At 37.2% G+C, this 16,313-nt stretch overlaps 1 protein-coding gene across 3 annotated transcripts in view; it reads right to left on the reverse strand.

Moving 5' to 3' along the window:
* The window catches only part of PARD3B (par-3 family cell polarity regulator beta), a 392,403-nt gene that overhangs the window by 183,439 nt on the left and 192,651 nt on the right, over nucleotides 1-16,313 (reverse strand). For all 3 annotated transcript variants that reach the window (XM_071434745.1, XM_071434744.1, XM_071434743.1), the window contains exons 11-13: nucleotides 12,011-12,196; nucleotides 5,937-6,107; nucleotides 2,486-2,615 (exon numbers count right to left, since the gene is read on the reverse strand). In XM_071434745.1, the coding sequence (XP_071290846.1) occupies nucleotides 2,486-2,615; nucleotides 5,937-6,107; nucleotides 12,011-12,196 (487 nt within the window). The remainder of the gene's footprint in view (nucleotides 1-2,485; nucleotides 2,616-5,936; nucleotides 6,108-12,010; nucleotides 12,197-16,313) is intronic.

Raw genomic sequence — 16,313 nt, forward strand, 5'->3', positions numbered from 1 at the left:
TAGAACAAACACTGGCATTTCAATATTGGATCACTATTCCCTCCCTCTTTATTTAAATATCCACAGGCAAGACAAAATTTAATGTTTTGGCTATAAGCACTTTTCCCCAGACATTAGTTTTTCTTGCTCATGTATAATAAAAAAGACTCTTAAAACAGACAGCAATATTAGCAGGCCAAGCTTCAGTGTATTTTTGCTGAGCTTTTATAAGAATTTTATTGGTAGGAGCAGCGAATGGTACTGGAAATAACTTATTAGAAAACATTAATTAAGAAAGTGACATTATATGAAACAGTTCCTACATTAAATTCTTACATCAGATCCCATATTATGTTAAAAATCTCTTCTCTGTTTTAGTATTCTTTGCAAAAAGGTACCAACTGCATTTCTATGTTCAAGATATGGATAGCACACTGTGAGCATGTATAAGGATCAGTTCCTGCCTGAGACAAGAAGCTCACTAGGTCTGTGGCTCATGTCCTTAAATAGACATGCAACCTAAAGTTCATAAAGGAGGGCTGTGCACAGGAAAAGTGTTTCACCCTTACAGATGCCTTGAAACACTGAGGACAAAACTTTTTAAGAAACAATGCAAAAAAATATTTAAACCAGTGATAAAAGGAAATAGGTGACAGGCTCATATGGAAAGCAGAATGAGCATTATCTCAGTAATAATTAATACTATGATTTCAAAATAAGATAAATTAGTCTCACACATTTCAGAAATGTGTTAAGCCCAAATTGTCTTTCACCAAAACAATTTCTTATCAGAGCTGTCCCACAGCCCTCCTGCTACAAGTGCCTGTACAGTTTTCCATTAAGATCACTGAAATTTTACTCATCAAACACCGAATCTTCAACAGAAATTGCAATACAATGATATCTTGAGCAAGTGGTAGCAACCTCTTTGTCATCTCTTGTCCGCTGACTCCAATTGCAGTCACTTCCCAAGCCACAATTGTGAAGACCCAGCCACGCCAAACCCTCCCTGTGCCAGCAGCACTCCAAAGCTTCCTTTTCACATCTCACACATTCTCTTCTGAGGCCATCACTTTTTTTGCTATAATGCCTTCTAACCATAATTCTTTAATTAAAAAGATGCCTATTTAAAATAATTTTATGACTGAGCTGAAAACTAGCCATCCTGATTTCTGGATTGCACTTGAAGAATCCTTATCTGAAATCCTCTTCCACATACTTTGTTTGGAATTCAAGTGACAGGTTAGCAGTTGCCATTCATCTGCATCAATGGCTTCAGAGCATTTGCTTTTATGATTTTTAAGGAAGCATTTACAGGTATTTGCTGCTTTCTGATATATCTTTGGTAATGCCCAGCTCTACAGAGCAGGCTAGTTCCAAGGATTGGACCCTTTTCCCCTGAAACTATAGAATGAGTGTAAATTCCACACAAGAAAAACATAAGGCAGATCTAAGCAAAAGGATCTGATCTTTGAATATTTACAGTGCTTCAGACTATACCTGACTCTTTGCCTGGAGTTACACTGTGAAAATATTGAAGTCAACACAAATAAGTTATCCCTAAATTCTATGGGAGTTTCTCTTGAATTTTACAGATAAGGGCTCTTTGGTTTTGATTAAAAGTACCCCACACAGTCATCACAGCAGCCTATGAAATTACTTTTTGCAGGCTACCGTGATTCCACAGTTGTCTAGGAAAGTGGGAAAGATCATGCATAATTCAACTACATCAAAGAAAATCTTTTTTTCCTACCGAAAAGTATTTAGCTATGTGCTTGACTTGAAGAATGAGAGCACACTTAAAAGGATAGGGGTCAAGACCATCTCAAATACTTAAACTTTTCAAATAACTAGTACCTTGCTGAGTCAGGAGCAAATTGGACAGATAGGACCATATGCCATCAGAAATTAAAAAAGACAGAAAAAGAAGTGGCCTTAAATGCTCTTACTTGTATGCTTCCATATGCTCGCACATGTAGGTTTTCTTTGCACAATTTACACAATTACCTAATGCTTTTTAATGAGTTCATTAATATAATTCCAATTTGTAAATTAAGGGAATGTTTCTAACCTTTGAACAAATTTTACCTTAAAGTCTAAAATAAGCAAGTGCACTTTTCGAACATCATGTTTTAGTATAAATTAATTAAGCTTATAATAACCTAGGACATAATCTAGAAATTAAATGTAAAAATCATTGCGCTCATTAAAGATATATAGAAAATAAACATTTTGACAACATATATTTTGCACTCATCATTTGTTTTTTATCCAGCCTTACGTGTTGGGGCAGCGAGCTAGAAACTGTTACTTAAACTGGAATTTGTGCCAGGAATCTCATTCACAACTTCTGAATCAGCTCTCCCACCCTCGCTGGATCTTCAAGCCTCAAAGTAACATAGTGTGCACTTACTCTAATTAACTGCTTTTGGTGGCTGTGGATTTCAGGAAAGAAAACCACAAAGCACTCTCTGTCTCAGCAAAGAGATAGATATGTAGAGACTACCTTTTATTCCTTCCTGAGGACTGCATGTTACAAATTGCTGGAGAATGGTATCATTGCGTCGAGAAGCAGCTGCGAGGTTATGACTCCCATCAAAGGCTGATTTTTGAAAGACTCCCTGGTCTGACCGTTCCTAAGGGAAAAACAGAACCACACATTGCAACACAAAATTTACATATTCGACAATGCAGAAGAGCATCCATCACTGCAAACAGTGCATAGACACTGTGATATAATGTGTTCACTGTATATTGCCTCCTCTCAAATGAGAAACTTGAGAGAGCTCTTCAAAACTGCAGGCTGGTTTTGCTCACCATGAAATAATAACATCCAAGCAATAACAACCATTAAGAATGATGCACAAAAACGAAGATTTTTTTTTATGACCCACAACTGGCTTCATTCAAATTCTCCATCTGGGAGGGCAGCTTGTGACATTGTCAACACAAGAACATGGGCAATGCCAATGGTATTTTTCTGCCAGCCAGCTGGTTCCCTTCTCCCCGAGACTGAGTGCATATGTTCTGATGATCACACACTAGAACAGTTTTGCAAGTAAGGAGTTACACCAAACTCCCAAACGCAGGTCTTCTGGCTAGCAGCTAAACAAACTCCTGTCACACCTCTAGTCAGCTTTTCTTTTGAGACATTTCCTACCCCCCACCCCCATACATGCCATAGTGCCTAATTTATTCTCCTGAGCAGTTGCTCAAAGGAAAAAAGTTGGGAAAAAAAATAAAAATAAAAATCACAGTTTCTAAAGCTGGGACAGACCCAGAAAGACATTTCCGTAGTCATTACACAGGGAAAACCAAAAACCCACACAGAAGAAATATTATGGCTAGCTTTCAAAGCAACCTTTATATGTTCTGTGATTTTATATCTGTTTTTTTGAAGTGGGATCCAACTGGCTTCTATTTTTAAACTGCATGTTCATTATGTCAGCAAATGTTATACTAAGTATACATATTTTTAAATTCCATAGTCATATCTACAGAGGAAATGCATGTATCTAACCCATGTTATTTTTAAAATGATGCAAGAGGCTTGATATATTGGCAAGTGATTGCCTGCAAACCAAGACATAAGGAAGGACAGCATGTAACACCTCCTTCCAAACTGTTTTTCAAGCCTAATAACAAAAATAAAATAACGTAACTTAAAAAAATAAAAATTTAATAAAATAGTGATTTAATAAATACAATGAAAATAAGCTTAATAAAATGGAAAAATTGCACCTCAGAACAGAAATCAGTGCTGAGATACTCATGGTGACAATATGGCTTCAAATTTAAGCTTAGTGGACAGGCAGCATGTGTAAAATTCCCTTTTCCTCAGCGCAGAATCACCCATTTGAAAAGGGTATTTCAACCTGCATACAGAAACACACACACACACCACACAGACATTGACAGTTGTGCTTCCTCTTGAAACTGGAGTCTTCAGTTTACATCAGCTTCCTTAGGTTTTAAAGTCCATGTTTACTGCTTTTTTAAACTATCCACTGGAGACACAGTGGGATAAGGAGCCTTGAATTAACAGCAACAACAAATCTACTTTTCCAGCTCTTTGATAAATGACACAATCAATATCCCAACAACTGATCAGTAACCAACCTAATTCGAGTATTCAGCTTATAAAACATAGCTGTCATGGAAGACCTCCATTAGTGTCCTGCCCAATAAAAACAATAATGCATTTCTAAACATATTGTCCTTCTGCCAAGCTGAGATGCAGTGCTCGGGTAGCTGTTTTGGGGAAAGGGAAGAATGGGCACCAACCCATTTCTGCTGCGGTCACCAGACTCAAATGGAATTACAATTGAACGCAAAGACTACCCTATAAAAATTAATTCCTGTCTAAAATGAATTTGATTCAATCAAGACCTCATTATGCATTCTTCATAGGGCATGAGTCAAGATTATTTACCTCTTTCATACATCTGGATAATATTCAAAACTATACACTTAACTATAAAAAGCAGCCTCATACTTTTACTAGGTCAATCTGATGTTTGATTGGAAGCTTTTAAAAAGGAGTAGCTTCAGCTTTAGCAGGACTGGACTTTCTTTGAAGGTGGGCTATCTTTCTTATATCCCAAAACTGCACAATAAATATAACATATACTTCATAATTCTTCCTTACAGCAGGATGCTGTCACATATAAAAGGAAAGCAAAAATGTGTTTTCCTCTAACATCTTCCAGAATTGCTAATGGACACTTTTCATATTTTCCTGGCACAATTGACATCATGAGGCTTTTCCAAAGCGTCCTCCCAACAAAGTAAGAGTGTAGTATTTGGGAAGTCATATTTCTAAATCCATTTCTCAATCAATAAATGATGGTAGTAAATTACATAGAAAGTTATCAGAAAAATATTTAAGAGTCAATTAAATTACAAGACACCTGCATCCTCTTCCGCCCTCTGGAATTTTATGCAAATACAGCCAGAAACAAGATTGTTTTTAAAATGTTCCAGTAATGCTCATTAAATAAGAAGCTTGAAATATCTTGGAGTTCTATAATGAGATTTATTACAACCTTTTACACCCCAAATCTACCTGTATGTACTTTCATTTTAAAGAACTCTACCAGTATTTAAAGCTTTTTAAAATATTTGCTCAAAGGTTAAAATTAAAACTGGGGTGACTAGAAAAGGCAGACAGTATACATGTATATTATCTATGTAAAGATGAGAAAAGAGTGCATGTGTGTGTGCATGCATGAATGAAAGAGGGAGCAAGGGAGATCATAAAATCAATCTTTTTCAAAATAAGAAGTGACTGGCAAACATCAATTTATATAATGTCTAGAAAACATAATAGTTAAAAATGCCTTTCTTTCCTTATTTTGTTACCTTACTTAAATAGATTTTATCTTACTCAACTCAGAATGCCATCCTGAAGAAATCTTAATCTGATGAGAAAAAGTAAAATATTTAATACCTTGAAGGTCAAGACAAAAAAAAAAAAAAGGCAGTAAGACAAGTCCAGAAAAACACACTCAAAAAATACATTAAGTACTAATGAAAAAGAAAAAGCAAGAGTAAATCAAAACCCTAGTCATACTAAGATATTCAGGTCTCTGATTATAGCAACAAATGAAATCAGAATAATTTAAATTGCCTGTATCCCAGCAATTGCCTTGAGGAAGTAGCAGATAGTCAAAACTACATCAATACATTAATCCTAAATTAACTTTTTTTGGAATCATATTTTCTTTTGTTCCAATACTTGCTGAATCAAAATAAGAAGCAACTTTTAGTCTGGTCTCAACAAGCACAGCAAGACCAGGAGATACCAACCAGAAACAATTTGTGAGTCCTCTCTCCAGGGGAGAATTAATTCTGTCAGGAGAAGCTCTCTGTGACCAAGACTTAAGCCATCATCTCTGATGTGCAAAACCACTGGGACTGGAACACCACTGATCTAATAAATGCATGTACTGCCTCACCTCTGTGTGCACCTCCAGCCTGCGGAGCACGACCAGCTGGATCCTGCCCCGAATGTTGCCCTCCATGGACATGGAGCGCCTGAGGGTTTCCATGGCCTCGTGGTTGGACTTGCCCAGGAGCGACTCCCCGTTCACGGCTACCAGCTGATCGTTCACTCGCAAACGACCGTCCTGCCAGCGAAAAGCAATGACAATTTCAGAAACCCCAGGAATTATTAAGCAGAGGTGCTACATATGGGAAAGCACGATGCAGACAATCAGACTATAACTTAATAAATAAAAGAATAGACAGTGCCAGAAATAACTTTCTTTCCAGTAATTGGCAATTGTCTCCCTCTGCTCACAAAACTTTTGTAAAGAGTTCATACTGCAAATACAAACATAGGAATTCATGCACAGACTGCTCTTTTTCTTGCATTTGCAGTTTATTTGTATCAGTTAAAACAATTAAATAATTAAGAAAAAACCCAAACCAAACACGCAAAGCCGAAATAATACAAACCACCCAAAAAACAACCCACTCACCCCATCCTCAAAAAAAGGGAAAATAAACTTTTAGTTAGTTTAATGGGCCCACACTATAACTATTAGTACCCACACTGCAACCACAAAGGAGTGCTACAATATATTTTTCATGCATAATTATCTGCTATTAAGATCTGATAAGAAATAGCTCAAAAAATTTTGTCTTACAGTCTTATTGGTGTGTATCTTGTCCCAATTCTCATGCCATCACATGGGCCAACATCTTCAGTACTGAATGGTCACTAAAACTCAAGCATCCTTACTAATTAATGCTATCCCTATTTTACAACATCCAAAACTGCTGCCAGTAAAAAAATTAGGGTTGAGCCATATCAAGTAATCTATGCTTTGAAAAAGTAATTCAGCTTCATTTGCCAAGGTGACATTTGTGGGTGCAATAAAATTGTGGACACTGCTATTTTGTGATTTAGGAGTCCTATTGCTGTTGTCATTATGATCTGTGATTTATTTATTTTCATAAAACAGCATGCCATGGACGTTTCTCTCTAACCAGAAAATAAGGTCTATTTAATTGAGATACAGGAATTTCTTTCAAAGCTTGTCAAGTTTGCAATTATCAGGCTAGCATTAGACCTCAAACAAGGAGGAGGAGGAGTAAGAAACCGAAGACATCTGATAGAAGGTGGTGAAGAAACAATAACAGGGAAGATCCTGCACAGAAATACAGTGCTTAGTTGAGTCTGATTCACAGGCTCAGCACTCATCCGAACTGTTTATATATCTCATGCATCTGAGCAGTACAAAATATATATACTATCAGATTTCTATTTTTTTCTGTAACTAAGATGTTCAATTCACTATTCTGCTACTTCTGCCAAGTCGAAGTCATTTTTGAGTGAGTTACAGTAGCTGTGACACACCCAGCTTTATTAAGTGTTATTTTTGTTGGAACGGCATATCATCATTACTACAGCAGAGTACAGATAACCACAAAGCTGAAAAAAACCAGTATATAACAAAATCCAAAATAAACTGGGATGGACAAGAAGATGGAAAGAAATAATTAGGAGATGAGTCACTTAGAGAAGGAAAATTAAGAGAGATAAAACTTTTCTTGAGAGGGTGTGGGAATGGAGGATAGAAAACGGAGAGGCCATTTGGAAGATATACTGAAACCTCTCCCACCTCTCTGCTGAATATTTTATGCCAACTTAGATGTACATACAGCCAAAGTCAGTAAGTTAACCTCACTGATCCTCTATATACAAATGATGCCATAATACGAGCTAAAGTCTAGGGAGACAAGGGTTAAAATTGTTGAATGAAAAATTTTATTATTTGCACATGTTGTAATTCCTCTGTGTCCAATCAAAATTTGCTGAAATGAATGGAGCTATTCAGAGCAAAAGGAGTTTGACGAAAACAAAATTTATTTTTTGTAAATTTCTGTAAAACTTTGAAAATTTTACAGGTCCTCATGTCCTCCCCCTATGGTCCTACAGTTTCTTGGATTACTGTTTTTCCTTTCTGGAAAAAATACTATCATGTATTAAATATCTGTTAAAGTCTGTTTCTAAAGTCTATACAAATACAATGCCAAATGTCACAACTACATCAGTTGAGTACGCAACTGTCCTGAATATAGCACACATTTTTAAACGAATCACTGAGCCTCACAAAGTTCTCTATTGGCCCAATTTTTAATTTTTCTTGTAGTACTTTTGTATGAGACTTCATTTATATTTTAATTACATTACTTCTTAAAAGGCTTCTTTTGATACATCCGCCCTTCTTGCTCCTCTGTTATGTGCAGCATTTACATGAAAAATTCAATTTGAATTTGACACTTCAATTGTGATAGAAGAAAAAAAAATGTGCATCATTCATAAATATTGATCAACCACACTTGCTAAGTCACCTGTATCACCCAGGCTGGAAGACAGCTGGATGCTGTTTTCACACAACAGGCAGAAGTTACTTTACAGAAAAACCTTTCGCCTCTTTAGAGACCAGGAAAAAAAAATCCCCACATCTAAACAGTTTCCAAACACAGATTTTCACATCCCTTGTGTTATGGCCTGGTTTGGAAGCCTGAACTGCATGAAAATCTGCTTGGCTCAAAACAAGCTAAATGTTGTTTTAACACGTTTCTTCTTTCATCTCTGAGAGGTAGGTTTCTTTGTGGCTTTTGAGCAGGAAAACAACATTTGGCATCTCAGCAGAACAGTTTTCAAATGCCATCTCTGGAACTGCGAGTGAGCTATTCTAATAGAAGCTGATGTTACTCTTCCCTCACTTATTTAAAAAATGCTGGGTTTTTTATGACAACTCACAGCAAGGGGCAGAATCTACCACCACATGGCTGCCATATTCTCACAGTCATTCACAAGACTCCCACTATTTACAGCAGAGCAGGAAGATATAATGCCATGATCTTCAGGGACTTATCTTTTTAATCAAGGCACAATAAGCTATTTCCCTTATCACACCAATGACATTTCTGTCAGAAATGCCCTAATGGCAATTATTGGAATTATCCAATTTCCCCATCCACTGCACACAACGAGCAATGTTTATTGCAGCACTCAGAAGGACCAAGGACGTTCAAACTAGATCATTTTCATTTGAACAAATGCAAACATAGAAAATATTACATTATTTCTTGTAATGGCTCTGTTTCATTGCAGCTGCAGTGGATTGCAAGTACCTGATCATCAGGAATGCATTTCAAATGAAAAGCCAAGATGTCTTGAGGTCAGCAAGGCTGAAATCCCCAAAGTTAGGGGGAATAATAATGCATTTAAACTCAGTCAACTGTTTGTTTTCTTCACATGAAAGGCTCTGCATAAGTACAAATATCAAGTATTCTAGTAACCTCTTTATCTTAGGGATGTTAAAAAATAGATGTTAAGTAGGGACATAATGGTACAATCAACAAAAGCAACTGGTGGGATACAGTGTTAGAGTACAAACCTGGAACTTTTAAGGCTTTTTTTTTGTTTGATTTTGTAGGCAGAGCATTAAAGAGGACTGAGTCTTACTGTAGCAGGTATGATGCTACATGCATTGACATTTTCTAAAACGTTTAGCTAGGACAAAAGAAAAATCAAAAAAGATAGAATTAAATACTTAAGTTTTCCATTATGATTTTTAAAATGTCCCCTACTACACTTTGCAATGCCACTAACACATTAGAGCTAGATTAATGTGTTTATCTATCAAAAAAATTAAACATATTAGCCTCTCTTCAGACCTTGGATCAAGCCAATAACAAGTAATGGTAACAAAAATCGATGGTCTGCATCTCACAGTCTACTCTTAATTCTAAGAAACACATGGGTAAAAGAAACTTAATGTCTCAAAACCTTTATACAGCATTAGAAGGATTGAGCAATTACTTATCAGTGAAACAAATGTGTTGAAATTCTATGTATTACATTTCTTCTTCTAAGGACAAGCAGTGACTATATAGACAAGGGGATAAAGTTCAATAGACACTTCTATTAGCATGATACGCCAATATCGAAAAAAATTTAAATTCTGAATGCAGAGGTGATAAATAGTGAAAGAATTCTCATGTCAGTGAGATTAAGATTTCCGCCTGTGACAGTTTCCCAAGAAAGCACTGTACACTGAACAGCAAATGCACATGTCTTAATCCATAATAATCCATTTCAGAGAATACCAATGAATAGCATGGGAAAAGGCTCTGGACAACCACCAGCTGGAAAGAAAGGCTTTTTATTTCAAAACTTGCTCCAAGAAGAGATTTAAAATAAGGACAATAGGACGACATCTTTAAATATTTATGCACAAATATGTGCACACTTTTTAACTTGATACAAGAAATTTTATTAATTGTTAATACCCACTGATTAGGTTATGTTCTATGTAAAGGTCATTAGACAGAAGAAAGCCAGCTGTTCTCCATGCATTACACAACAGTAGACTGCAAGTCTTAAAACACTGCCAAAATAACTGCATTCTGTGAACACAGGACAGAGTCTCTGAACAGTTCTGGTTGAAGCCAGAGCCTCAGCTACTGTCTCATTTGCTCTGGAGCCTACATTCAGATCCATTACCACAACACAGGTCTAATTGCTGGAAAGGTTATAATGAGGTAGAATGGAGAACAGGTCACAGGACTACAGGCCATCACAAGACAAAATAATCTCCCAGTCATGGTGCCTGTTCACTCAGGGGTGAGCACAGAAGTCCTGCTTTAGTAGTCTGCAGACATCTCAAACCAAAATTAACTTCTCTGGAATGAGTTGCTGTGGGGGAATAGAGAGTAGCAAACATACAGAGAAAAGGTTTTCTTATGGGTCCGTGATGTGACAAGTCAGGCTGTCAGCCCACTAATATGAAATATGGCTCCACATCTTGGCTATCCAAAACAAGGAGTTTATCCATGGCAATGTACTGTCCTGCAATTGGTGTGGACATGGAGCTGGGAAAACAAAGAGGGCAGCCTCATTTCCACAGTAAAATGAGGCGTACTCTGCAGGAGACACGCACATGAATTGAGTTTATCCAGCCCTAATTTGGCCAAATGTGTGTTAACTCAGTTCTGGTGTAATCCAATCAGATGAAGATCCAAGCTATTTGAAATAACTGTGAGACTAGGAAAGGTAAATAACAGAAGTAAGGAACTATTAAACATTCTTATGAAACCTAAAACCTTGATTATTGCTATTTACTAGCTGCTGTAAATAGATGAGCGCTGAATTTTTAATGCTGTGAATTGTCTTACTCAGCAGGCTGATGTCAGTAGAGCAATTTACATAACATTGAATTAAAAGGTATTTTTACAGAAGAGAGAACTGCAAGGAATTGCTGAGATAAAAGACAAAAATTACAGTATGGTTCTACAGGTGTTTAACATACTAGCTCTGAAAGATTAAGTAATTTGTTTCCAATTCAGAGAAGTTACGTTTTCCAAGTTTTATTTGGGGCAAAAAAAAATGCAGTCAACAGCTTTCCTAAAGATTAGACAATAAGTGAAATACTTTTTAATAATAAATATACAACAGTCCTTGTACAGTGCTTAGAAAGAACAGAACAACTCATAATATTGTCATTTACCAATTTAATATTACCAACTCAATCCACCTCAGGAACAACTGATAACTTCTGCACAATTGATATCAAGCTCTGCCAAGACATATTTTTAATAAAGTAATAAAAATATTCTGAATAAAAAAATAAGAAAATTATGAGAGTTTTTTATTTATAAGCACAGTCATAGGTATCAACTTCTCCGTCACTGAGCAATCAAACTTTTCCTGTAGGCCGTGGGAAGGCTGGAAGCAGCCTCTACTCATATCTATCCTTCTTCCCCTTCCCCATTTCCTGCAGCATCCAAATGTTCCCTAAGGTTTGCACCAATTCATTTTCACCTTGGCAGACTTTCTTGCTTCGCACACAACCCCAGAAACCACGAGACAAAGTGTTATATTTGTAGTTCACCCAAAGGAATGAGTGACAAAGGTATTTATACCTAGAATGCTACTCAAGTGAGATTCAGCCCTCACCATAGAAATGACAGTATTCTAACACATTCAGCTCCTGATGTGCTTCTTCCATACCTTAAAAGCAGCACCTCCGTGAATAACTGATTTGATGAAAATCCCAAGATCAGCTCCTGTCTCCCGAGATTTGTTGCCTTTCAAGCTCACACCAAGTCCAGCAGAGCCAGAATCATTCAGAGGAATCTCAAAGGTCAGCTGCTCTGTGGTTTCTGGAGAAAAAATACTGCAGTTTGGCTCTCCTTTCTGTTGGAGAAAACAAGCATGAAAATAGGGGTGAGAAGTCAGCATGAGTGGTGTCCACACAACTGTACAATAAGAAATAGTCCTCTGTTCCAGAAAATAGCTTGAAGAAACAGCTTTATAATCAACAGTGCATTTAGCTGACATTTTGTCACAAGATCTGGCTTAAAATGTTATTTTTAATGATACCTGGGAATATGCTTAAATAGAAGGTAAAATAGCTTACTTCCACATGATATAAAACTAATGTTGCAGCAGAATGTAGAAAAGACGTTTATACACAGCTGCATTAAAAATGTAAGCCATAAAACTCTCAACATCTTTACATGCAGCTCACAAACTCTAACGACAGTTATACTGTTAAATCCCATTCCCCTTTGAAAATTGAGTTTCATCCTTAAGAAATTATCCTTCCCTTAAACCTGTCTGCAGAGCAAAGCTGGTGTAACAAAAGCAAAGGCGAAAATTGAAAGCACAGTAACGTATTCTGCACTAACTCCCTTAGTACATACTTTGATTCCATAGAGGTTTGATTACTCCTTTTTCTTTCTGGTATCAGTTAATCCCAAGATTTTCTCTAGATTAGAGAGCTGTTTACAAGACTGTCAAGTCAAGCATACACAGCTATGGAAGATCAGAAAAAACTTTCTTTTACTGTACATTGTATCTGCAGTTTTGTAGGGATTTCTGTTGCTGGGCAGAGGGGAAGGGGATGTGGTTGTCTTTTTAAAAGTAGTTGGACTCATAAAATTAAATAAAGTCAAAGTTTTGCCTGAATTATTTATATTGGCACACCTCAAAAATAAAACAAGGACAAAGAGACCTATTATGGAATGAAGTGTGAAGTGTTCATGGAAAGTGTTAGTGCAGAATGTTATGCAACACATTCAATTTCATTCCATTTTTCCTTCTCCGTATAACTCTAAGACAATTAATAAGCTTTTGTTTCTTGTCATTGGGACATTTTCTATTCTTTGAAACAGTAGTATTAAAGAATTAATAGGAAAAAAAACTATGAAAAGGAAGCACACAGTCGATTACAAGTTGAAAGATGACTGACTGCTGCTTCCAAGGGTGTCAAATTCTTACATGACATTATCAAGTGGAGGCCACATACAAGGAGTGCAGTAGCTGGGCCACTCCTCCTCTTCCCCAGTGAGAGATCACCTCCAGGACCTAAGCTGCAGCAGAGGCAGTATCAATGCAATTGTCAGCAAAGGTGCCAGCAGTACAGATGTTTCCTCAGCAGTCTGAGTACACCTGTGCATTCAGCTATCATGCTGTCTGATCAACAAAAGTATGACCCCAGAACTAAGGGCAGAAATTAATATCCTGAAGAAACAGTAACACCCAAGTATACTTGCATTTATTTCAGATACCCTTTCACTGTTGAGAAGCCACTGGTTAGAGAGGAATCACATCAGCCAGAAAACTGACTATCAAACTAAATCCCAATATGCACCATGTTTAAATTTTTTTCCTGGAATGTAACTACATGACATTAAAGTCAATACAGTTTGCCTAACTGCCAAATATAAAAATGACAGCACCAATACTGACAATTGTCTTGATACCAGCATTCATCTCCAATACCAAAGTTACACATTTGTGTTTCTGTTTTTGTTCACCAGAAGTACAGAGTTCTCAGCTACACATGTCTGTCACTTTTATTTCTTAGTTGGGATATGGACATCCTGAACATTAGCCCCTAAAACCTATAGATTTGTAACAACTGTGAGCAGTACAGAATGATAACTTGTAAACACTCCTCATCTGACTTCAGAAGAACCAGCGTAAGGAAAAAAACCACTACCGGCCTTCTAACATAACCATTTTGTGTTTAACTTTCTCAAGGTTTTAGAGAAAAGATTTTCTGCCAAATCTTTTGATTTTTTCAACTTGCACATATTCTCGTCAATTGATTCTGAACTCTTAGATCAGAACTCTACTCAACTGGCACATCCTGTCAAGAATTGGACAGAAGCAATTCTTCTCAGGGTCTCAGACATGTGATGACTCCTGCCTTTAGGACAGGACTTGTTATTACTTTCCTGTTTCCCTAGGCAAGCAGTTCCTGTGTCTTTCTGCTCTCCTTCCAGTTGAATCTGTGACATCTGCACTAGACTTGCCCCTTCTCTATGTCAATACTGTGGTTGTGTCTTTGCCCATATCCCAAGAAAGGTAGTGAGGGGGCTGTTAGCACAGGAGAAAGCTCTTGGTGCTCCTGCCTGTCTTAACCAGAGCAATCTCCCTTTTACAGCACTACCTCAGTTCAAACTAGGACTTCATTTAAAGCTGAATTTGGTCACCCAAAAGAGTTGTTTAGTGTTCTCCATTTCCCAGCTTCCTCTAACATAATTATGCTGTGCACTAGAGCTTGTTAAGTAAGCTACCATATCACTCTATGCATGCCCAGGTGTGTTCAGCAGGACTCCACATAAGTACAGCAAACTTTTGTCAGTATTTCCTATGTTTTCCTTAGTACTTAAATTGGAATCTGACATTTGTCTACCATTTTCCTTGCTACAAAATTTCTATGAAATAGATCACTTAATCATATCAAAATGTCAGTAAATTTAATGTAAGCTGCTTTTACCTATTACTGGAGAACCCTGTAATATTTTTTAAGTCCTTCACAAGTTACTTGTTTAACATAGTCCAATCATCCCAACCATCTCTCCTTTTCATTATTTATATTTAGCTTTATCCAAAGACCCAGCAAAAGCTGATTTTAAAATAACATTGAGCTTTGTCTAACAGTACTATCAAAAATTTGTTACCCATGATGGAGGCTGAAAGTCAATTCAAAGATTTCACAGGATGGGTAAGAGGAAAGGAGATGCCTGTCTACAAGTCAGTGATTAAATTCACTGTACGAAAAATAAACTCTGTCTTTACTTGCTTAAAATTTTCCTCAGCTACTCATTGTACAGCATCTGATAGTAAATGCCTGGTAGTAAGTCTAGAACATCAAGACTATTTAATGCAAATACAAAACTGAAAATTTTATTTGTTGGAGCATGTAAGAAGCAGCAGAAAGAAGGAAAACCAGAGGAGAAAAGAAGGATGAACAAAACCTAGAATCTTGATTTCATCCTATAATTTCTAAATGTTTTCAAATAATTATCCTGATCATAATGCTCTTCCCAAGCAATACCTTTTCACTGATGACAAAAAGAGCTCCAGCCATCCTTAAGTTAACAGCTCATCAATTAACTGCTTCATTTGGGCAACTAATTTAATGAATGATGGCCTCTGTTCCTAGAATATGCAGGTATGAATATTAAATGCTGACAGTGACTCACAGAGCTGGATTCCTACTGCTTCTATTTCCCTGACTTTGCTAAAACATTACCCCAAGACATTAATACTTTACAATATAGCAACCACTATCAGCAGAATTATGGTCTGGTAAAGGAAACCCTCTCCAATACACTAAATCTTGAATTCTATTAGAAACACTTTTTACCTCAAGATCATCCTAGATTCTGAACTCACTCAAACACAGAATGGATGAAATGAGCTGCAACACAAATATGTTTCTAGCCCAGAAAAAACTTACAGCTTTATGTTATAAATTACCCAGTCAACAACCACATAATGTATTTTCCATAATATATATGTATCACACCCCAGCAGTTCAGGAATTAAATGATAGTAACCACTGAAGCTATTCCCTACAGCAGACATAGGAAAGTAACTCAATTGTAGCAGGATAAACAAGAAATCTTCACACAAATCGAAGTCCAGATAGCTAAGTGGTGATTCCTCAGGATGGTTGGAGCTTTGAGATGGCCTGGCCTACAGACTCTGGGACTTTCACACAGCCCAGAGTGGGTAAGGTTGGAAGGGAGAACAGTGGGTCATCAGGCCCAATGCCCCTGCACAAGCAGGGTCATCCTGGAGCACATAGCACAGGACTGTGTCCAGGTGGTTCTTGAATATCTCCAGTGAGGGAGGCTCCCCAACCCCAAACTCCCTCAGCCTTTCCTCATAATAGAGATGTTCCAGTTCCTTGATCATCTTTGTTGCCATCCTCTGGACTGGCTCCAGGAGCTCCCTGTCTCTCTTGTGCTGAGGAGCCCAGAACTGGACACAGCACTCCAGATGTGCCTCACCA

The sequence above is a fragment of the Agelaius tricolor genome, unplaced genomic scaffold (genome assembly GCF_023055355.1).
Source record: "Agelaius tricolor isolate 1412-34295 unplaced genomic scaffold, bAgeTri1.0.p SCAF_10, whole genome shotgun sequence".
NCBI classification, from domain to species: domain Eukaryota; kingdom Metazoa; phylum Chordata; class Aves; order Passeriformes; family Icteridae; genus Agelaius; species Agelaius tricolor.